The sequence below is a fragment of the Aptenodytes patagonicus genome, chromosome 1 (genome assembly GCF_965638725.1).
Source record: "Aptenodytes patagonicus chromosome 1, bAptPat1.pri.cur, whole genome shotgun sequence".
NCBI lineage: Eukaryota > Metazoa > Chordata > Aves > Sphenisciformes > Spheniscidae > Aptenodytes > Aptenodytes patagonicus.
In genome coordinates, this window is record NC_134949.1 from 202,558,447 (window position 1) to 202,582,733 (window position 24,287).

General features: G+C 37.5%; 1 protein-coding gene across 12 annotated transcripts in view; it reads right to left on the reverse strand.

The window, feature by feature from the left end:
- Nucleotides 1-24,287, reverse strand: part of FRY (FRY microtubule binding protein) — a 258,690-nt gene that overhangs the window by 18,404 nt on the left and 215,999 nt on the right. For 11 of the 12 annotated variants that reach the window (XM_076364288.1, XM_076364287.1, XM_076364289.1 and 8 more), the window contains 9 exons: nt 19,350-19,490; nt 18,428-18,607; nt 17,187-17,348; nt 16,269-16,343; nt 15,054-15,224; nt 9,090-9,290; nt 8,382-8,543; nt 4,643-4,806; nt 3,243-3,432 (listed from right to left, as the gene is read on the reverse strand). In XM_076364288.1, the coding sequence (XP_076220403.1) occupies nt 3,243-3,432; nt 4,643-4,806; nt 8,382-8,543; nt 9,090-9,290; nt 15,054-15,224; nt 16,269-16,343; nt 17,187-17,348; nt 18,428-18,607; nt 19,350-19,490 (1,446 nt within the window). Of the gene's footprint in view, nt 1-2,406; nt 3,033-3,242; nt 3,433-4,642; nt 4,807-8,381; nt 8,544-9,089; nt 9,291-15,053; nt 15,225-16,268; nt 16,344-17,186; nt 17,349-18,427; nt 18,608-19,349; nt 19,491-24,287 lie in introns of those variants that run through there. The other variant, XM_076364293.1, reaches the window with a different exon arrangement.

Genomic DNA, 24,287 nt, shown 5'->3' on the forward strand with positions numbered 1-24,287 from the left:
CACATTCAGGATGGAGAATAACGAGGAAGGCAAAATTTTGTAGAACAAGATCTGCATACTAGATTGGGTTACAACTGGAAAATAATTAACTGTATCCTACTGTACAGCAGTTAGCAGAGATAGGTTTTTAAACAGGAATACCTTCTATAAAACAGGTAAACCTCTTCTAGTCAGTGCTGGTAAGAACTTAGGCTGAAGTACAGAACGTGCTCTTCCTTTTCAAGTAATACACTGACTGAATGGAGCCCATAGCAACAGTGAGAAGTTTAGAAAATGTGACTTATGGGGAAGGTTGAAAGAACTGAGGTTAAGTAAGAGAAGTTTGGGGTAGGTGAAGTCATGGTAATGGTCTTCAAATATAAGCCGCAACTGCAAAGAAGAGAAGAGTACCACTGTGTATAGAGCAAGAAGCCATGGGCATAAAACACAGAAAGAGAAGTTTTCAAGTGATAGGGAGAGTTAAGCATTGGACTACAGTGCCTAGGAACATTGTGAAGTTCCACCTTAGCCTAAAGGTTAAGAACAGTCTAGAGAAAAAAGTTAAAAACCATTTGACCAGAATGAAAGTTATAGTTGGTCCTGTACTGGGCAAGATAAGGAACATGAACTCTTCAGGTCCCTTCCAGCACACATCTACTCATATATTTTAACAGTTCTAGTTTATTTTATGAAAATAACTTCCTCAAAGCATTTCAGTTATGGCTTCATCAAAAGCTGACCAGTCTACTGTTTAGATTCAAGAAAACATATTCTTCCTTTACTGCATTCCTTTCCAGATATTCATAAAAGCAACAATCAATCTACAGCTAAGAAGGTAACAGTCTTGAACAGTGTTTTAAAGTATTAAAATGTGAAACAGTGAGGGACTGTACTTTGGTACCTATGTATAGTACTTCACTAAATATATTCATTTTGCAATTACATGGACTATCAGTTCTATAATAAGATATCATCTCAGCTATGTCCTTCTGGGTGCAGATTACAGTGGCTGAAATCTTTCAAGCAAGGTCTGAATGCAGTATATATTTTGTGAAATGGGACCACTGTGAATAATAATGCCAAACCGCCAACATATTATGAATAGGTACATGCCTGCGTATAATCGCTGTGCTTTGTGTCAATGTAAATAATAAAAAAATATTCTCAGAACATTTTCTTCTTAACCTCAGGTTTCCTCTTCTGGGAAGAGGACTTTTCGTAACAAAAGGGTTCGGTTGTGGAAACTACTTGCTAGCTCTCAAATCTACTTGTCTTGGAACTGGCTGGTCTGCTGGAAGACATTTGATTTGACAGAATACAGAGGGGCAGCCGTAAAGATAATCCAGAGATCTCTGAGCTATGACTCGTTTACAGGAAAAGTACTTCAATAATTTCAGGAATTTTAAACAAGTTTATCGTGTTGTGGGCAAACATCCAAGATACCATTAACTTGATGCAGACTGAAATGTAGGTGCCCTGGAAAATGCACTTCTTTCACTTCACCAAGTATTTAGTTGACAGGCTCCTCCAAACAAGGATTTTGTTTCACAATTAAGTACTTTGGCAGTACTTTGCGTTGCAAGCCTAGCACGTACTGGGCTCGTTTCCGAAACTTCCTGTTGGTGAGGGTCAAAAGTCTTTTAAGTTAGCGGATGAGTAGCAAAGTTTGATGGTGCAAACACAATACAATTCCAGACAAGCTGGGATCTTATGAAAAAAATCTGGGAAAATAATACTCCTGTGTTTTAACCCTGAAGAGGAGAACAAAGCCATTTTATAAACTAAAAATATGTCTGTGACTCCAGCTAGAAAATTCTGGTTTGTTGATCTATTAACACCCTTTTTTTTTTTAATTACTGTTATTCAGGTTTTGCTGTTATTGAAAATTTTTTGAGAGCAGTATTGTATCTTTCTCCTCCAGTATCAACTGAATAAAATGAGTAGGCTATCTTCTGAATATAGGGCAAGCACAACAGCAAATGTAGTGTGTGCCTGCCAGGATTTTGAGTTAAACAAGTACTTTACAGGTAATGTTTAGGTCTTGCATTACACAGTATTATTTATTTAGTTTTCAGAAGTGTGACATCAGTTCCTTTTCACATCTTCAAAGAGAACAAAAACGACAAGTAACTCTCAGAAGACTTGAACAGGGCTATTAACCTCTAGGAATGACATTAATGGCAAAAAAGCTGAAATACACATCATGAAGAAACACAGGACTAATTTTCAAAGTTGAACTGTCATGCACTCAAGTCAGCACTGTTTTTTTCCTTCCAAATGGTTGTCAGTGTTTAAAAGAATGCCTGTAAGGCACCCATATTTACAGTGGTGTAATGTTTAAAGGAGGACACAGTGTGCAGCTAGAGAAGACATGCAATTAAGTCCGTTGGAGCACAGAGAAAACAAGATGGAGAAGAGATTCTTATTGTATGATGCTTCTTTATTATAAGGATAGTCTTAAAGATACAAAAAGATCTTGAGATTGTATAGTTATTAGCGGTGTACTCATTGCTGATAAAAAATTGTGTACTCTGAGATCATGGGTACTTAAACTCTGCATGAAGTTACCTGGCTGTTGTGTACACTGCTGCAGCATGCTAAACATCCTGCAGCTGCCTCATATAAAGCAGGAGAAACAATTAAAAAAGGTTTTAAAACTAATGACAGGTAAAAGCAGAGAGTCATTCCTTAGAACAGCTTGTACATTTGACTCCTTTTTTTTCTTATCTTTTTGCAAGAAGCTTATCTTTGCGAGCATACAGTTTTGGAAAGGAGAAATGTATTTCTAGTCTTCAGACTCAATCTCTGGAATTTATGTTACATGATGGTAGCTGGATATTTCTATTCAGATGATTAGGTACAGAATATTTAATAATGTTGACATTTACATGGGCATGGTCCGATTTCAACAGTTTGAGATGGAAGAACAGATTAACAATAGTTTGAGATGAAAAGGCTATTTCCTGTCTCTTGCAGTTATTGTTTCAGGCTGTAAAGTACTGAAGAAAATCCTCTTTAAAGTGGATCCACATTTTATAATGTTATCTCCAAACCTGCAAGTATGAGATACATACCATTTTTATGACAAAACTGGTCCTAGAAGACAGTTCTGCATGAAAATCTAGTACGGCAATTTTGCAGCATGCAAAATTCCAATGGTTATATACCTAGTAGTTCATTACTGGTACTACTATCAAGAACCACCCCGATAGCCACACATAATCTAAACATTTTGATTTTGTATCTTAGACTTATTTTCTCACCTTAAACAGAGAAGAGAACACATGAAATGTATAAACTGCACAGGAACCATCAGAGTCGCACATGAGCTGGTTGATATGACTACGCCAGGCTTCTTCTGCATCATCACATGCTGCTGGCTGAAATGCAGCAAGGATGGCAGAAAAAAATGGTGAGGGAGGAGGGGAGGCATTTCGATCAACATCTCGAAAACTGAAGGAGAAAAAAAAATAAACTGTGATGAAAGGAGAATACCAAGAAGGTGGCAGATAAAATATGCTATAACAGAGAGTTATAATCACAGGACCAATTACAGCACCTTTCTAAAAATATTAATGAACTTTCAAATTACTTTTGAAGCTGGCAAGATGTTGGCTACAATGAGAAAAACCTCCAAACCAGAATCCCTATCTTCAGGCCATTATCATCTATCTTCCTCCATCCCAGAATACTTGAATTGTTTTATCATACCATTGTTTGGAGGAAGAAGGCTGAAACTTCACAGGAGGATAGAGCCCATGAAGAAAAACTCCTCTTCTAGGAAAACTTGGTTATAATAATGTATAGCAGAAGTACTGAAAAGAATCTCAGCATGTACAAACATATATACTGACCTGTTTGGTTCCCCCCAATGTAATGGATTGGAGAAGATCCATCCCTCCTCCACACTGTTCTTAGGACAGAGCATTATTTTGGCACTCCATGGTCAGTGAAACAGGCTGACTACCATTTTTAAAGGGTACTAAGCTACTTGATCTTCTGTATTATCCTTTGGGATGGAGAAATACTTCCTATGGCTCCCAAGAACAGGAACTATGATTCTGAAACGTGTGGCACACAAAGAGAGGGCTTCTTTATACATCCTCATTCCTTTCCTTTCCTTTCCATAAATACGGGGTAATTGCAGTCTAACTCATCATCCAAAATCTGAAAGAGCTCCATAAGGCATGGAAAAATCTTGATGCTTTGTTGCAACGTATACTGGGGTCCACCCACACTCACCAGCAGCCTCAAGGGTATGCAGATGGGATTTTTGACAATATTGTGACTTCCTCATGACCCATAAGAAATCAGAAGGATGAATACATGGCTGATCTGCTGAACAGCTAACTAAGCAGTATTTCCATTACTGCAAATCTTTAAAAATCCTTTTTTTTTTTAATTAAATACTTTACATATATAATGACTAACTGCATAGATGTATGTACAAATCATAACTTGTTTTTCCTAGAAGGAAAATCTTGGGGTTTTTTTGAGTTGTGTGATAATTATGCAGGTAATTAGGGCATTGTCTTCTCACTGCGCTAAACTAATGAGAATTTAACTCCTGTGGCCAAAATAGCCGTTCCATTAACTAACACCTTGTTACCACTTTGTTGTACAGTGTAAAAGACCTTTTATGAATAACAGCATATACAAGTACCTAGCAAGAGCAAATTGTTCCAGCCTGTCAACTTTCTCTTCAGTCTCTGTCATATCCAGACTAAGGCTATCACTGCACTCAAATGCTCCAGGGAGTTCATTTGTAGACCCTGAAAGGTCATCCTCATGGACTGCTGTATCTTGTTCTTCATGTACAGCTTCAACCTAGGGGAGTGAATGATGATCTCTTAGAAAACAGCAAATTAATAAGTTAATTCCATTAATAAATACAAAGCATTTAATGAAAAAACCCACCTGACAACATGTTAAATTGCACAGGTATAAAGCCACAGATTATAAATGACATGAATCAAGTTACACTTCTTCAAAAATACTGTATTTGTTTAACTTGCTGTCTTGGATCAATATTATTTTTAAAGGATTTCTTCAACTTAATTTGGCAAGCAAAGAATTACAGATTTCAATGCATTTGGGAACATAGCAGGGAAGTATTTTTTGAGGAAAAACAATAGGGTTCTTGTTACTATCAGGCCGTCCTTGTCACTTATCACTTTATAGTGTCCAAGAGCGTATTAAAGCTTTTCTCAAAACATACTGAAAACAATCACTGTCTGGAAGACTATATGCATGTTCAGAACTGAGAATTACTTTTAGCATGTCATTTACATAATAACTTCCATTCAAGAAGAATCCAAAGCATTCTACAGGACATTAAAAGGATTATGCCTCTATCACTTCCTTCCTTTTTCATCCATTAGCACCTAAAGCTCTTGATTTCTTTTTGAAACTTTCCAATTTCTCTTGCATTTTTAGTCTGAACAAATTTTGTTTCAGTTTCAATCTTTTGGCTTTTGTCTACATCATCCATAGCATCCTGCAAAGTAGTTCCTGTAGGGATGACTGCAGTGGGTAGCTCAAACTCTTTCTTTTCTGTCTGGGGTATCTCATAAGGTGTGTGTTTGTGCAAATATGCATATGTGCATGCACATGTGTTGGGAGCTGGTAGGGAGGGAAATCCATGGTAAGTGGAATTAAAAGACAAAGTGGCCCTCTGCAGATTATCAGACCTGCTCGGATCCTACAGATAAATTCTGGGGATTTGCATTTCTAAAAAGTAAACAAGACTTGTATCAGAAAGGACAGGATCAGAAATTAAGTAGCAGAAAGTTTTTTTGGTTTTGTTTTCTAAGTGAAAGGGATAGGAATATTCCTGAGTCCAGGGTGGATGAAATGAATCAGAGCACAAACCACCTTGAAAAGAGAAACAAAAGCTATATGGCTGAATTACCAGAATAGGAACCAGAGCAGCTGGCAAGAAGCGTAAATGTTTCATGCTTCTTCAAGAAGTAGTTAGCATTAACTACTTTCAAATATGAAATATCAGCTTGAAAGAACCATTGGTTTGTTCACTGCAATGACAGTGTTTGTATGAAGAAAACACATTTTGATGGGATAGGGTAAGGGAGGAAGAAAGAAGAAGCAAACACCTACCACCCACTGGAGTCCAATATGATGCCCAAAAAGCAAAATAAAAAAGTGGACTCCAAATATTCATGCAGGATTGGAGTACACTTCCAGAAATCGGTGAGTTAAGATAACTTGAAAAATATATAAAATAGCATCATCTGAATCTTTGTATCCCTCATAGCATTATCCATCACTGCCTTCTAATCCCGTATAAATACTATCTTAATTATTGTGATCACTATCTTTAGTAGAAAATAAGTTTAACTAATTTCATGCCATTAACATTAATACCTGGATTTTGGCACGGAAACGTTTGAGAAAAGGCCTACTTAATCAGCCTGTTGCTCTCATTCACTGCATCTGTTTAAAAGTTGAGGCGATATTTTTGTTTTTGCTTATGATGCAACAACTAAACATTTTTGTACAGCACTAAAGAAGTAACAAAAATTTTCCTCTGCATTGCTGACATACCATCAGCTCTCTGAAAATAAGAACTCAGAGGAAAAGAGAAACAGGAAAGAGCTCAGATTTTTTGTTATCAAATTAAGTAAAAATTATTTAGGTGCAAGTTTCAAGTTTTCTGACTCAAAATGGGATGACTTCTTCCTTAAAATAAATATAAACCCAGGCATTTTAACTTTGTTTATACTGACTCCAATTTGTTTTGAGTAAAAATACAGAAGTATGCATACTAGAAGAAAATATCTTTGAGGCAAAAAACACTAAGAAGGCATTATGTGTAAAGTTATCATTCAAACGTCTTTGTAACATTGGCAAATCCCTGTCAGCTTGGCTTATGTATTTCACCAATATCAAACTTGTCTCAAGACTAGCTGAATTTGCCTGTCAATCCCACAAGAAACTGCTGTGGTTTTACATTCTTCACTTCTTTACTTTTTCCAAAGCTTTTCATTTTTTGATGAACGCTGGTGCATGGGTACTGGGACGTTAAAGAAAATTTCACAGTAAAGATTCTAAAACCCCAGGCATATATGAAACTCATGAACTGTGATTTGCAATTCTTAATGTACATACCAATAGCTCCTGCAGCTGGATGCATGAGATTAGCCGCAGTCACCACCTGCAAACGTATCTGTTCTGACTGCAGCTTCCTGAATTGAAATTCTGCCAACTTCTGCTGCTTATGGTTGTTACAGGGTAACTTGTCTACCAACAGTTGTTTTGACAAATGATAATGAGTTTATCTTTTCCACAACCATTATTTTGAGATGTTCCCCTCCTTTCCTATCCTTACCTACATTTCCCTCCTCCTGTCCTTTCTTCCTCCTGGGGAGGTTTCTGACACAAACAATTTGTTCACTATTCAGCACAATTTCAACTTCCTTTTCTATGACCTCTTCACTAGAAGTTTCCAGTACTTCTGTTATATTGCAGCACTAGCAGTACTGTATCAATTTTTTGTGTGGCTGCATTTGGAGGGGACCAAAGGCAAGAACTGGAATGAAAGCCAATGAATATACAAGACAACTATATTCTTCCCCTGCCCCATTCTGCAGAAGCCACCCAATTCGGACATGACAGAGAAAGCTGTACTGGTAAGGCAACAGTGTCACAAAGCCACTGACCGCTCCCCTCCCCCCCCGATTATATTTCTGGAGAGACAGTGGGAGGAGTAGGTTCACCTGATCTCCCACAAACAAGTATTATTAAACAGAAAATTAAAGAAACTGTCCCCACATTGATAATTCTTTACCAACCTTACATTATGTTCATCTTCTGATACAATTGTCTGAAATAAACTGTGCTGAACATGGTTGTTGTATCCTTGCAAATCTTGCCTCCCCCCACCCCAGATGGCTTAATCTTGTGGTCATGAATTTAAAATTTCTGAGTGTCTGCCAAAAGGCAAGAACTGAATCCAGTGCACACAACTGTACAATAGGTTCCCACATACAAAAAAATCTCAGAGAATACACGCATACACCCACCACATGAGTTGGCATATTGTTCTTTTAAATCAGCATGAAGAACAAAAGAGTGTTCCCTTAGGGTTGTAACTTGTAACCAGTTCATGAATTTGTCTTCCAATGAGCTTGTAGTATCTTGGTGCATATGTAGTGCAATATACTTAAGAAACCATAAATAAAGTCTTTTAATAACGAAAGTATAAGTAGAAAGGAAAGGGTATGGATGTGCAGGAGCATATGAATGTATTGTACTATGCCATTATATACAGAAAGTCAGAATGTACTTGCTTTCACAGATCAAACCCTTCATGAAAGTGTAAGTAAAATAAACTTGTAAAAGTGTTATGTAAAACACACTGCAGTTGAAAGTAAAAACGTATTCACCTTGGGTCCTTCAGACACTTGGAGATTATTCATATCAGGCAAAGACACATCAAAGCTAGATGTTCCTATATTAAAATGATGAGGGTCTGCTGAGGTTGTTTCACATGATGTAGAAAGTGAGTCAATATGATTTGTATCCTCAGATGGGGAAAGAGTTATAATCTGTTTAAAAGACAACAAAAGCACAGAAGAACTGAGTATACAGCTACCCTACCACACACTGCTTTTACGAACATGCAAAGCAGACATTGTCTTAAAGGGCAGTGACGGTAGCTCTCTTAGTTTGTATGTACAGACATATTATAACCCTTTCAATGTTTCTATCGTAAAAATTGTATGCAAACATCCCAGAAGTGAACAGTGAAAAACCTGACACAGTTTACCAAACTGGAGTCTTGTCCTATTACTTTAAGTATTAGATACATCAGAAAGATTTACTATTGGCCATTTGTGCAAAATTGTCACATAGTAATTTGTGGAAAAAAGTGCAAATAATCATATCTGATGCTTCCTGTGTTGCAAACTTTGCATTAAAATTCCTGTTTACATTTGCAAATAAGGGAAAATCAAGCAGCGACAAAACAGCGCATTGAGTGCCACCCCCCAATTTCAGCTGATTAGATTGTACCTGGCCGAGAGGAAACTAAAAGCCCAGCTTATTTAAAAACAAAACCCTATCTATTCTTAAATTGCAAGTTTGCAGCTTACTAGGTCTGAGTTCTCCAAGATTTGGCTGGTGGTCATGTCCTCCTCCTCCGATGACTCATCAGAGTCCTCATGGTTCATTTTGTTCAGGCTGGGCGTGCTCCCCGAGAGCTGGCTCTCTTCCAGCAGCTGCATGTCACACTTGTCCAGGCTATCCAGGGACCGTCTGCGTACTCCCCAGTTGAAATTGTCCATGCTCTCACCCTGAAATCAGATATAGGATCAGCTTCCTTGATTTGAAACTCACCATATACAAACCACCAATCATTAGATCAAAGTTAGCTCAAGAAATATTTTTATGTAAAAATATAATACAAACTTAATATAAACATTATTTTGTTAAGCAATAATTTAACAGGAGCATTTATAATTTTCCAGCGCTTCACCTGGAGATATGAGCAGAAGCATGGAAATGACAGTTAAATGAAGATTCATTCTTTTCAGTATTAGATGTTTTTCATGCATTTGCCGATTTAAGAATTTGTTTTTCTAAGTCCACATATACACACACCTCAATACCAGTAGAGCAATGACAGGCAAAAGAAAAGTTTGGAAGCAATTTTAAAGGATTTTTCCATGATGTTTAAAAATATTAGGAGCACAGTTCATAGCAATGGTTCAATTGCGAAACATATGTTAAAGATTTTAGATTCTTTGCATTATATACATAACCATAATGATGAGTAGATTTGAATGAACCCTTCATTTACACACAAAATGTAATAGCTAAAGCAGCACACCTTTTAAAACTTTTATTCTATGCCCATATTGCTTATTTTTCTAACTTGAATTTATTTGAATTAATTGAAACTACACTTTGAGAATAACCTGATTAGCATTGCCTGGGATTTCACGTTTTGAAAAGGTCAAATGGACCAAACATTGTATATGGACTTTCAGTTGTGATCCCACACGCAGTTAGGTAAAGCCGAGTGCATTAAGCAAATTGCATAACTATTTGTTAGGCTGGTGAACTGATACAAAGATCACTTAATTTCTTTCATGTAGAAAAATGACAATTACTTTTCCACCATTTTTCCATTTGTTTACTTTATGTATTTTCCAGCGGACTGTATCCCTTTTCCCTAAATGCGCTAATTCTCTTGCTCCCTTCTTCAAGTCTAGCCAGGTTCCTCTCTGTCAAATGCGGGAGCGTGTCCACAGCTGCTCCTGTCATGCACCCGCAGAGGCCAAAGGGGCCTTACACAGCACGAAAGGTCTACACAGAAGTATTCAGCTGCAGTTTTGGTGAACTGCAGGTGAAAGCCTTCAACCTTACATCAACATGGGAAGGAAATTTATAGAGAAAAATGTTTCTTTTTAAGGTTCAGGGATGACTGTTTAAACTAAGACTCTGTAAGATGCAACACGCTTAAACAAGCAAACCAACTGCTGAAAATTCAAGTTGACAGTGATCTTTTAAATATGAATTTGACAAAAATATAGTTCTGTCTAAAAAAATCATAAATATTACTATCAAATCACTGATTATAAGTATCTCCTGGGCTTATGCAGATTAAAATTATGTGCAATCATAGAGAAAGAGGTCTCAGTTCAGTAAGGTCCCTTAAGCAGATTTGTGATTTTAAACACTTGAGTAATCCCCATTCAGGACTACTCAGACATTTACTGAATGGGGACCAAACTACATAGAGTGCAATTAATTCAATTGCAATCTTACCTCCTTAACAATCAACAAATTTGCACAAATAGATCTTATTTTGCATCATTGCCCTTTAATGCAATGGACTTTGGAATATGATTAGAAAGAGGGAAAGTTCAGTTTCATGACACTAAGCTCACCGTTCATGAACAAGTATGAGGAAGAAAGAAAAAAATATTTTTTAGAAAAAGACAATCCAGAAATGCAAGAACTGTAATCCACAAGAACATGTAGAACTAAGGAATGCACTATATGCAAGAGCAAATGAACATGAAATTGCTATGAAGCCCAACACATTATTGGAAGAACACTGTGTTTTCATCCTGGGACTGGGATCATATGGTAGTTTTGTGCGGGAAGAGAACAGAACACATCTAAGAGTTACGAAATTAGGTCTCTTTAAATCATTAAAATGACTGTTTGGTTCCCAGCTATTTATTTTAACAAATTCTTTGGCTGTCCATCCTCCCCCACAAAGGCTGGAGGACATATGCAGCAATGAGACATCCTCCAGAAACATATCAGTTACTGAACTAACAAGTGACAAAATGACATAAATAAGCAAGCAAGCAAAGATGACCGTCATCACACCCTGATCCTCATGATGCCTAGTGCAGCTATCAGTAAACTTTGCAGTGCATGTCTATGGGAATATTTCTTGTTGCAGTTTTATTCTGCAATGTGTTAAAGAAGGAAGCCAGCAAAAAGAAGAGAAATGAAAAGGGACACTTCTAGGTCATGCAGTTAGAAGGGGGAGTGAATTAGAAGTGAGGAAAAAGGGTAAGAGAGATGAAATACAGTATAACCCAAACACCCATAGTATTTGAGTTAGTGTAAGCTTGCTACAGGGGCACCCAGAATCATACTGAATTTAAACAAGAAGTCCAACACATGTCTACAAAGATGGAGTTGTTGTTTTTATAGCCTGTTAAGCAATCTTTCTTTCACAGTTAACAAGCAGGAGGGAAGATGTAGTTGAGAGGCTGTTCATTTTTATGTACAGCGGGAGCAAAGCTTATCTCCTATTTGAAAAGCCATCAGTAACAAACATCAGTTCAAAAGAAAAGTCACATATTGTAAATGTGTCTGGCCAGCAGTGAGCAGGTACCACATAGGACTTCCCACAATCACCACCCCCTGGTAAAGAAGCGGACGTGCCATTGCAGCCACTTTAAACATTATGACAACCCAAGGGAACGGAGAGACACAGAAAGGGCAGTAAAAAGGGAAGTAACCCTATGTGGGGGAGAGCAGTGTAGCTCCTCCATAAAGCCGGTAAGAATCATGCAAAACTTCTTTCACACAAGTTTTTACCTTACTGTATTGACAAAGTATGCAAAGTTAATGGAGTCACACAAATACTGTAGGGTATAGGCAAGAGTGTTGTGGAACTGCATAGTAAGGCACTATCTCCATATGTTTGTACTTTTTAGAACACAGGCATTTTGAGACAAAGATTTTTTTGGGGTTGTGTTTGCATAATAACTGATGTCCAAACTGTTGGAAACAAATATGCAAAATACTGTTGTTGCTGATTTTTGTATCATTTGTACAACTCATTACAATTCTCTATTACAAACTCATTTCAGTTCTCTTTATACATTGATAAACTGCAAGTTTAGGTCCCAAACTGGCAACCACTGATGCGCCTTTTCAGTTTTCTTCACAGGGTAATGAGTCCCTCAAAGTTGGTATGCGTATACAGCTGAATTAAATTAAGCTGTATGAGTTAATTAATTTATTCAATTAAATTCAGGCTGGTAGGCAATGATGTAAACTTTATGAAGAGGTCTCAGGTATCAGCTTTAGCAAGATGCTAACAGGAGCCTATATACCACAACTGAAAAGCTGGAAATTATATCTAATTTGCCTATGGAAACAAATGGCCCAAACTTTACTATATTATATATGATGAAGTTGTTCTTTTGTTTCTACGTATTATTTATGCACAAAGATACTAAAAGGAGAAATGGCTTAGTTTGAAAAAATGCTGATACTAGAATTAAGATATTTTAAGATTTGTGAAGACTGTTGAACATGTCAAAAAATGAAAAAATGAAGCAGAATTTTTGAAGACCTCAAAAATATTTCTAATACAAGACAAAAAATGAAGCACCTGTCAGAAGTACAAGCACACGCACACCCACCCACCCACCCACGCACAAACTGAAGAGGGGGAGGGCAACAACAAAACCATGATGTTATTCTATAATACAAGTTTGCAAGAAGGCATAACATATACTGGCACATCTGAGTTCAAGTAGCATTCTTACCTGAAGTTCCTGGGTAGCAGATATAACAGATAGAAAAACAAATAGAAAGAATCTATGTAAAATTACTGTATTAAAGACATCATAGACAAACATTTGCCTACAATTGTAACTAATATTATCACAGAAACTTCAACTCTTCAGCCTTTTAAGTTTGAAAATAACCATTATTTGCTTTCACATCTTTATGAAATTTCAAACAAGTATATCTTGTGGTATGAGGATGATACAAGCATCACTGGCCTATTTAAATAATAAGGTTTTTTTGGAAAGACTATTTGTGCTCTTGCTAGCTGAAGTTTTCTAACACTGTTTTATTCATGTTTATGAATATATCAAATTCAGACCTGACGTGCAGTATACAGTTTCAACTCAGTCATTAGAGATGTAGCCTCTTACACCAGGTTTGAATTTGGCTAAAGTATCTATTTATTTAAAACAGCAGTAAGTCAGTCTGGACTAAACCTTGGAATGCAAGGTCTCAGATCCATGGCAATTTAAAAACTGTATATATCTATATCTATCTATCTATAAACGTATAAAACAAATCTTTGCAGGGTCACAGTCCATGAAGGTAAACTCATTTTGATAGGAATTGTTCTGCACAATTATATATAATCAGTATATGGTTTTAACTGGTGAAGAGAAAGAAGAAATTCTTGAATTTCACTGGACAAAAAATTATCATGTGGTATTTAGTAAAAATTGCAGTCCGTAAGCCCTTGTAATATCTTGAAAGCATTTAAGAAACAGAAATGATTGCAGCCAATATACTTTTTGACAAACAACCTGGCATTGCTGTTTTATCATTGTTTGGAACATTAAAGTCCCTTCATAATATTTGGCTAATGTATTTTCAACCATTGATGCCAACTGGTTGGTTTTTGGGGTTTTTTTAGCAAAGTCATGGGCAGCTGTGAGTCAAAATTACTATATTTTGATATAGAGATTCCTGACTTGGAAAATAAGGACTCTGTGACATCTCTTTCTATTCCTTCATCCTTTGTCTTCATTGGAAAAAAAATTAAAGTTCAGATGTACATGAGTTCACACCTGAAGGGTCTGTTTACCTTAAAATTATTTTACTACTGTAATTCAACTGGGGAGAAAACTGATTATTTCTTCTTGTACACATGTTCTTCTCAGGGCTAAGAGCGATGCCTGAGAGAATTCATGTTAAAATTGAGTGCAGATTATGACAAGACAATTTATTCAACTGTTAGGTTTGCTGAATATCTGCACCTTAAGTACATCAAAAAAGCTAACAATTTCTGAACTTTTAAATAGCAACAAAATTGTTAGTCTTGTTTGGCAATGAATATTCATTTTTGGCCCTTCCTACCCAAATAGAAAGAAATACTCCAAGTCTGATATAAGCAAGGTTAAAGGGTGTAGCCCCTCAAAATTCAGCAGTTCTTCAACTTTTTCCCTTCAGCAGTTTCACCTCAAGGTGAGCTGACAGGCTTCACCTGTCAAGACTTGATCTGGGCCCTCAGGGTTCTGTTTAGCTCCTGCACGAAATGATGAAATCACGGACACCTAAGCAGAGTGAAAGGTACATCTCTCTAAGCATTAGTGACTTCAGCAGCAGTTGCAGGAGTAACAACAGCCCTAAGGCCTGAATTCATGTTTGGAGGGTTACTCATGAACCAACAGATTTGGAACAATTTCGTTTTATGGGTTTTTAATCAGCAAATATATTTTTGTTAACAATTTAGACCTTTAAAAATTGTATTTAAAGTAAATTCACTTAAAAATAAATTCACTGAAAAGGTACTAGAACAGAGGCTTTATCTTCCAGTAACAGTTTTGTAGTGTTTCCTAAAGCAGATTCAGAAAGGAAGGGTGTGGTAGCCTCTTACTGTTATGCTACTGAAACGAACACTAAGTGAATGTTATAAATAATCTGAACTCACAACTAAGTTTATAGTTATACAGTTAAAGTTTTATGTTACAAGAAAAAGTATAGTGTTTAGTAGGAAGAATATGAAACTGTTTTAATAAAAAAGCTGTTTCAGAGAAAATATACTGTACCTCCCCATCTTCCAGCTCAACATCTAGGAAATCAAAGTCCCTAAAGACTCTGAATTGTTGTTCACTGTTTGAATCATCCATGTTCTCCTGCTCCCTTGTTCCGTCTTCTGAAGACACCAAGCTCGTCTGGTGCTCAATCAGATCCAAATCACCACAGGAAGAAAAAATTACCTACAATTCAAAGGATTTCTCTTGTAACAAACTGTCCCCTCTGGTTGTTTCTTCCTAAAAGCTGTAATTGGTTATTCAGAAGACTGTATTTCCAGTACACACCTAATTCCTTTACTGAGTATTTTTAGAACACTCTTTATTATTTATGTTGGACAGGTGCCTTCAGATTAAACTTGTACAAAGAAACAACTTCATACTGCAGGAACACGTCCAAGAATATTACAGCTACCTCCTAATGGCTGCAGATTGATGTTGCCTGATGTTTGTACACATTTATAGGAACAAAATTCAGAGAACTTAGCAAAGAAAATACTGTCAAGGGGATGAGATAGTAAGTTCATGAAAGAAAACTCTAGTTAAAAATTATGTTCAAAAATATGTAAAGATTAGAAAACACAACAAGCTACAATTTTTCCTTTCCTACCAAAAATAATTATATCTGCAATTTAGTTGCGAAAATTAAACGGTCCCCGTTTTGCAGAAATGAAGGACCTGTTCACCATAATTTAAGTGACATACAACATATTCAAAAACATTCAGAAATTTTCCTTTCTGTGTAGAAAATATTTAATAACTATTTTAAAAGCTTCCTACCCTGGATGATCTATTGCCCATTTCCTGGCACCAGGTAATATTAATTTTTAAAGAGTAACATCAGAACTACTATCTAATGCAAAAATCAGACACCCCCCCCAGTTTTATTTCTGTAATTTAATTTTTTACTTTATAAAGGCTCTAGATTGGTAATACCAGAGGTCATTACTCTCTACCCACTGAGATGGCATAAGTAAAACCTATAGCATCACAGATGTCTCACAGCAAAACCATATGTAGCTCTGTAAGTAAATCATCTTTAAGTGAGAGGGCCATTCACTCACTGGTCTATATGCTGAGAAATGTGGCATGGGCCAGAACAAATGACAATGATAGTAATGTGACATGATGCTATGCAAATCAGATCAGCAACTCTGGGAAACAAAGTTCTTCACTTTTAAAGTTTAGGACACAATGAAACAAAGAAATGGTCAATACAAGGCTACTTACTGAAGGGTTTTTACTCAGCCCAACTTCCTGACCACATAGAGAAAGGACATGCACCAGCTTTTCCTTTGTCCTTTTCTAGAAAACAAGACATTTCTCCAGTGAGCATTTTTTTAACCACCCGTTCTCCCAGTGGCTAGAAACATACATTAACAATTTTTAATTAGGAGGACCCAACCATAGAATTAGTCATTAAGTGCTCAAAGGGTTGCTTTCAGAGCAACTATGCATACGAGGAAACATAAAAATAGCTGTTAATGATTTTGCTGTTCATTATTTTTAAATTAGCCTATTAATTCCACTGAGCATAATAAGGAAGCATTGAATTGTGTGCATCGCTTCAAAAGAACAGTTCAGAAGCTTAAAATTAAGCACATGCATAAATAGAATTGGGCTTGAGTCACTGCTATATAATCTGCTATATTAAAAAAACCAACAATAAATGCATTTATTCTGCATGGTTTTATTTTAACTGGCAGATAACCAAAATCAATACGGTAATCAAACATCACTTTTAGGAAAATTGTTCCAAGGAATTCTTTTTACCTGATTTCCCATGAAAACAACACTTAGAAAGTTGCACATGCTGTCTATCTGCTCTCCTTGCTAATATCTCAACTCACCTGTCATTCTTAGCTAAATCTGACCTAGAGTTAGAGGTCTTAAAGAGATGCATTTCCTACAGGTTGAAAGAAAACCACTGGCTGGAGAGAAGAGAGACATAACTCAGTCCGTTTCTAAGTCCAAGAAAGACATTCAGCACACACAGTCAGTCAGATGCTGTGCTGCCACTGCCCCAGCCAGACAGGAACACTGCGTAGGGGACAGAGGGCACAAGCATTTAAGAACTTAGTGTGCGTTAATTTAGCTGCTCCGAGTGCAACTTGTTAATGAATAGTGGGCTACTTTAAAGGAGTTTACCTGAGAATACTGGGGTCTCTTCCAGCTCACAGGAACAAGGACATTGGAGTTAGATCCTGATGAAGTTGAAGAAGTGCTTCGGGTGACGGCCATTGCCCTGGGTTTACCATCTCGTCCAGAAGAACTTTGCAGCTCATCATACCGTCTCCCAATAATCGGAGTCTGAAATAGAGAGTAATTATTCACTAGTACTATGCTCCAGGATGAACTTATAATGGGACATATTACTTCAGCTGCAGGAAAAGATTACTCTGAAGATCATATACAGGGGTAAAACAAAGAGTGCACCAAATTTCATGTCACTCGGTATGTATATTATTTCCCACTGTGAACGTCTCAGTAACTATTGCCATACCTAGTAGCTAGTGCTTATGCTCATGAATAGGTAATACTCAAAGCAACTGTCAAACTAGTTTCTAACATAAGAAGCAGCAAAAAACTCAGAAAGCTGATGAAATTTATTTCAAATCCACATTTCTTGCACATGGTTTTTAACAGGTTTTTCCTACAAGTGCTGAGCACTCTGGCCCTGTTCCAACACACAGCAAAATGCTTTCTTGGATTGATGATAGGATGCTCAGCATTTTCTAGAACTATACCTACATGAAACAACAAGAAGAAACTCTTTATCTTGTACAAATAGTACAAGATCCCTTTTTATATTCATATTTCCTTTTAACCCAAAGTCTCACTATTATCTATATGATAAAGTCTATAAAGCTGCAAAGTCATGCAGGTTCAAAACTATAGAGTTGCCCATTAAAGTCAATAGGACCATTCAGTTCTATAAGATTAAAAGGTGTACAGGGTTTGCAGGATAAAGAGTGCTGTAAAAGAATTCAGTCAGATGTCAGAAAGTACTCCCTTAAAGGACATACTTCGATGTTTAACAGTTACAGAGAACGCTGGCATCCAAATATAAAAGGCTTGGAGGGGGATTTTATACATATAGTACACATATATTACAGTTGGCATAACTGCAACATAGCTTTTCCACCAGATAATTTTAAACACAACTAATAATTCCTTCCTCCCAAAAATCTAATGAAAATCCAGAAAAAGCCCTCCAGCATCGGTCATTAAATATGTCACTGTGGATCGAGGAGAATTTAAGAGACTTTCAGTTTTGTAATTTTCCTTTCTTTCCCAGTTTTTCAGCTTTCTTAAGGAGCTACAACACATGTTTTAGGATTATCAAATGACAGAAGTAAGGTTTCAAGTAGCAGAATCACAAATAGTACCTCTGAAATATCAAAATGAAACTCTAAAGTCTTCCCTGGTAGCTCCTTGGAGGCACTGTTCCACACTCGATGTATTTCCATTTTTGAAAGATCGCTGTGTTGATAGGATGGTAAAACTAAACTGGCAGAACGAGAAACTACCAACTTCAGGATATTCAAGGCTTCTCTCCAGTGGATGCTCTAAAAATAGGTATATTTAATCAGCAAATGGAAAGAAAGATTCACACACATTCAAGATTATTTACATTTTACAGTGATATTTTTTGCCACATAATAAAAACGTGGAACTGGAATATTACTATTCTTTCTCTCTCTTGGCCACTGACAAGGTACGTACTTGCAGAATAATTTCAACAGCAGAGACCAAGACTTGCCTAAGGTGTATGTTAGGGAACTGGCCTGCAACCTGGGAGACCCGAGTGCAAGTCCAATTTGGCAAAGGATTTAAAATCTCCTACCTGAATACCTTAATCAGTATGAATAAACATAAGGGCCATTACAGAATTCCCATTTAACAGACAAGCTGACTTGACACAGGCTCTTTACAGCTGTGAATTCCTAGTAGAAACATGTATTTTGCACTTGCCAAGAATTAGGTGCAGAAGTCTCTGAAGGGAAGTGCTTATGCCCCATCTCCCTCATGCTAATAATTAAAAAGAGTGGTCAGTCAGGCTCTGCCTGGTATTAAGCTTGCTCCCGATGTAGCGTAGCTGCAGCGTAACCCTTCCCACACAGTGAACGCACAGCTGGGCATCTGGGGATGTGCAGTCTGTTAGGCATCAGGATGTTTATAAACTAGATACCACACTGGACAGTTGCAGTCCTCCCTGCTAATCTAGTCTTAAATTCTTATAAAGAAAATCAACTTACAATAATAAATACTGCTAAGTTCCTATGTTAATATAAAGAACATGGTATTTACCTGTACATATTTTTCAATGGTTTTTAGCACTTCCATGTTAAACTGTTTCACAGGAATAGCTGACAGGTCCATATAACTAAGAAGACTGTAGATCATCTGTAAGAGGGACTGTTGCATACTGGGAAGGCCCTTTTCTAATAGCTGTTAAAAAAAAAAGTGAAAATAACTAAATTTTGAGACATTTCTTCATATGGAAAAAGCTACTAGTTTCATGAATACCATTTGTACTGTTAATTTCTCTTCACTCACTTATTTTGCAATGCCATTTTACAATAATTTTACAAGTGATGATGATACAAGTGCGAAATAAAAAAGAGCTTTAAGTTGGGCGCCAAATGCTAGCCTGTTTTGATAATGAAACATACATTTTATATATGCCTGCCCTAACTTATCCAGAAAACACATACTCAGTTGAGTAAACTGGCAGGTAAAATTTACACTGTAATTGGGGAAGCACATCCAATAAAAACAAGGGAGCATCATTTTGTTTCTACCTTTGCTGAAAGTCAGTGAGAAAAAAGAAAACATGCTGAAGAAACAAAACTACTACTATTCAGACATCAATATGTATTTATCCAAATATACTTCACTGCCAGTGCTCACTGGCTGTAACTGCCAAGGAAACATTTTCTGTTAAGGAGGAGATGGAGTCCCTGGGCTCTCTTACTGTAGAGGCTAATACAAAAAATGGCTTGATCTAAATCCTGGAATTTTGGAACACCTGAGTGTAGATCCTGGAATACCACAATGAACCTTGGAAATGTGACTGTGCTCATATATATACACGACTAATTCAGGAGGCGTACAGACAGATGTGCTATGTTTGCACATGTGTGTGAAATGCCTCAGCTGAAAATTTCCGGGAAGGTAGCACGTTCTTTCATTGGCGACAGGTCCTGCCCCACCCCACAAATTTCAGAGGCAATCAAATGTTATTGCTGGAGGTTACCAGAGGCTCAAGATTAGACTCTATCCTTCCATTCAGGCCGACAAAAACGTTCTTCTAACACTGGTTACTAGAGATATTAGGATCTAGAAAACAATTATTTATAAAAACTCTATGCTCCCTCATGTCTTCCATCAGAGAAAAATTTCAACTGTTATCCAAGTGGAGTCTAGTAGTTTATTAGATGCCCTCGCTGGCCTGAACGACAAGACTCCTCTTTTTATTGAATGAGAAGGCTTCATGCCAGCCAAAATGGAATGATCAGTTAGGACACACACCTTTCTCATCCTGCTAAATATCTTCTGACTTCTTTCATCAGTAAAAGTGAGTAGTTATTAGTGATTCATAAAACAAAGTAGGCAAATTCCATTAACAGCACAATAGATGGAACTCACTATGCTTTATTCCTCTACAAAAAGACAGCAAGAATTTTTAAATTAAAGGTACTACATGGCAACCTGCTTCATCCCATGGATACCTTTACTGAGAGATAAAACTTCTTTAGCAACTCTTCTTCAAAACAGGGTTATAGACCTTTTCTTGCCTTCCATTAGGATCTTGCAATGGAAGGTTTGATTCCTTCCTTGTAAATAGTTTGTATGATCCAGCACATCAGCCAGTATACCATTTCAGTGTAGGAATAAAGGATTAGAAGAAACTATCTGTATGAGAGAAAGAAATTTTTTTGTTCTGACAGAGGCTACTGCATCAGATAATCACTTTTGTGATAGGAAAAGGAATTCTTGGGAAATAATGGGAATTTTGTCTCTATTGCTGGTTAGAAAGCTGTTCTAGGAACTTTATCTCTGAAAGCTTCTAATTTCCATTCCAGTTTGTATACATTTGTTGTCAACAGAATCCTTTGACTTGAACAGCTCTTGCCCCTTAAACTCTAAAACATTTGTGGACTGTGCCAGTTTTCACTTGTTCAGAGGAGTGTATGTGGTGGTTGATAGTCCAAGTGTGTACTTAAATACATCATGAATTTGTAACAAGAAAGAGTATTTCAGTTTAAAAAAAGAACAGCAACTTTAAAATGCATTTAGTACAGTAAGAATTCTTTTGCTGCCAGAAGTAACAAAAATAGCAGCAAGATGGAGTTGTGGTAACACATCATTTGGATCAGTGAGTTCCAGGACAAAGAGTTTCCACTGTATTTGTAAGAAGAAATCATAACTGTTCACAGTCTTTTTTTGTGTGTTTTTTTTTTTTTTTTTTTTTTTTTTTTACTCTGGTCCATATGAACTGTTTTGAATAATTGTGGATTCCTCTCTTGTTAGTGTGTGGTAACTATCCAGGTCTTATCTGGGATTAGAGATCCACACTCCATTAGCAACATTTGTCCCTTTCCTGAAGCAGCAACTAACCTAGAACTAAGTGGAGAGCAGAGCCTGTTCCTCCAAGGGCTGCCTTGCCTGGGCTGGCTGCTGCCGGTTCATGCGGCTGCTGGGGTGCTACCACAGGAGACAGTTCCCTTTGCCCCTCCAAATCTGGCAGCAGGTGAGAAGAGATGCTCAGCTCTTAGGCTATGTTAGTCAGTCAAACAAATGTTTTCTGTGTCCACTGAGGAAATAAAGCAGGCATTTCACAAGCCATGTCTGATAGACAAGCCATTAGTGGGATAATGCCTGATCTAGGCTATGCTTCCCCTTGTAACACAGATGTTTTAATCTCTAGTGATTCCTTGGTTTTGAACAGGTTATGAATGCTCATGCTTCTATCACAAGCAATCCTCTATCTAACACGGAGGAGGAGGAAACATCTACCATGAGCACATTACTATCCACTATGTGGTTTCTTGTCCCTTCTGTATTAATGGTGTTAGCTATTTAAGTCCAAGCATGACCCTGGACTTAATGAATCACTAGTTTAACGTATGACCCATGTCAATTCAGATATGCTCCTAGAATGATTGTGCTCTCATGGTACAAGGTTGATTTTAAAAAATTAATACACAAAAATTTAACATAAAATCAAAGTAAGCTTTCAGTAATGTGTTTGTATGCTGATTTTGGTAGTGGAGGTTCGAAGTTCTACCACACTATTAAATAGTGATTTTTGCTCATCTGTAGACTGAGAACCCCAAGTATTTTTCTAGAAGAAATGATCATTTTTCATGGATGGAGCTGTAATATGTAAAACTGAGTAAGGAGCAATGCTTGTCACTGTAAGGTTTGGATAAGAACACAGTTGAAATGTCTTATTTTATGCCAGGATCATACCCCTAGCTGACAAGCAATTACCTGCCATCAAATAGGTTAAATGCAAATTTTTGTCTGAATGGCCATAATTGAAGCTTTTACCTGCTGCTGAGAGCATTTGTTCTGATAGTCTTAATAACTTGTGGTAGAAAGTCCCCTCTGAAGGTATACCTGTGTGTTTGGAGGGGTCACTGCTGCAACACAGATTTCCTTTGTTATTCTTAAGCACTACAGGTCTCACAATTTCCCTCAGGCCCAAGCACTGGGGACTGAGCCAGGATTGTTAAAGCTCAAGGCTCTGTAACCAATGGCTATAACATTCAACTGCGAATTGCCCAGTGGGGCTGTTAACCCATTTGGCTTTACCTATTGACAGTTTATCCCACAGTCAGTTTATAGGAGACAGGAGCACATTGTTTATCCTGGTCTGGGGATTAACTAAGAAGAAAAGGGGAAACATACTCTGAATGCTGGAAAAATCTTTTTCATGGCCACAGCAGGCTGAACAACATGGTTTCTTGTCTCTTTCTCCTCCTCCAGACTGGCAGCTACCCTATGCCCATACAAATATTCCCAGACATGACTCAACAGAGCTGCAGTCAATGTAAATACAGAAAGGAAGTTGTGCTTACCACTCTGTCATCCTGCGATGATGGTGTTATGTGAAGAATGTGCCTTAATTACAGTCAAAAACCTGCCTGACTTGTTAATATAGTAGCGTGGTGCCAATCTACAGCAAGGGGGAAGTGCAAAGAAAGAGTCTCCAGATGCATGTCTAAGCCCATTTGGAGGGGCACGAGATCACGTGCAATGGCTTTTGTGGAGGTGCTGCAGCACTAGTAACTGTACATAGAGCACTGAAGGGAAAACAGAGGGGCAAACACTTTCCTAAGGCTGGGAAAGCAAAGGAGAAAGAGTTTAAACCTCAATTTTTACAGCATTTGTTTGTTAGAAACACAAGTTTCTGCTGTGAAGAAGACATTTGACTCTGGAGAATTCAGAGTCATTGTGTTTGAAGAGCTAATAGTTCTTCAGAGTCTTTGAGTTTGAGAACAGACTGAAAAAGCTCAGGGTCCTCTTTTAGTCTTCTACAGGAGAGTCATGGCTTTCACCATCAGTCAAGATCTGATATGACTGTTTACTTAGAGCCTTCATGTGCAAACAAGGTGAGGAATTGCAGCTTGAGGCAGCAGGGCCAAGTTTGCTCTGAAGTCTGAGTGAGTGTGGGAGCACAGCCTGGCCTCTCAGGCTCTTGAAGATCTGTGGATAGTCAGTATGAGCAATGCCTGCAGAGTTTCTGTAGATCCTCTGGCAGAGGGGAGAACGAATCTGCTCCAAAAAATAAAGCTGCTCTAAAGAAGCTAGTGAATTTATGTCATTAATACAGAACTGCCTTCTCCCTGGATGAGAGGGGAGACTGAAGGCATCTCACTACAGCATAGAAGTGAAGGGAGAAATCTGAGAACTCTACAAGAAAATGGTGTCCTGACACTGATCTGACACAGGAGGCAGAAGATCAAGTGACCTTAAGCTAAAGAGCAGAACTGAGCCTTGGATCCCCAGTCACAACACTGCATCAGCTCTATACTCCATGTGTGAGAAATGTTGGGAGTAAGTGAGCACCAGGGAAAACCTGGGCAGCAAGATGATCCCATTCAGTGTTAGAGGAATGCATACAAATTTGTATCAAGAACCAGATCCTTATATAGCAGATGATATCTTATTTATGCTGCTAAACCCCTTCTGGAATTAGTCCTTCTCTTATTTTCCTCAGTGGGATCTAAATAAATG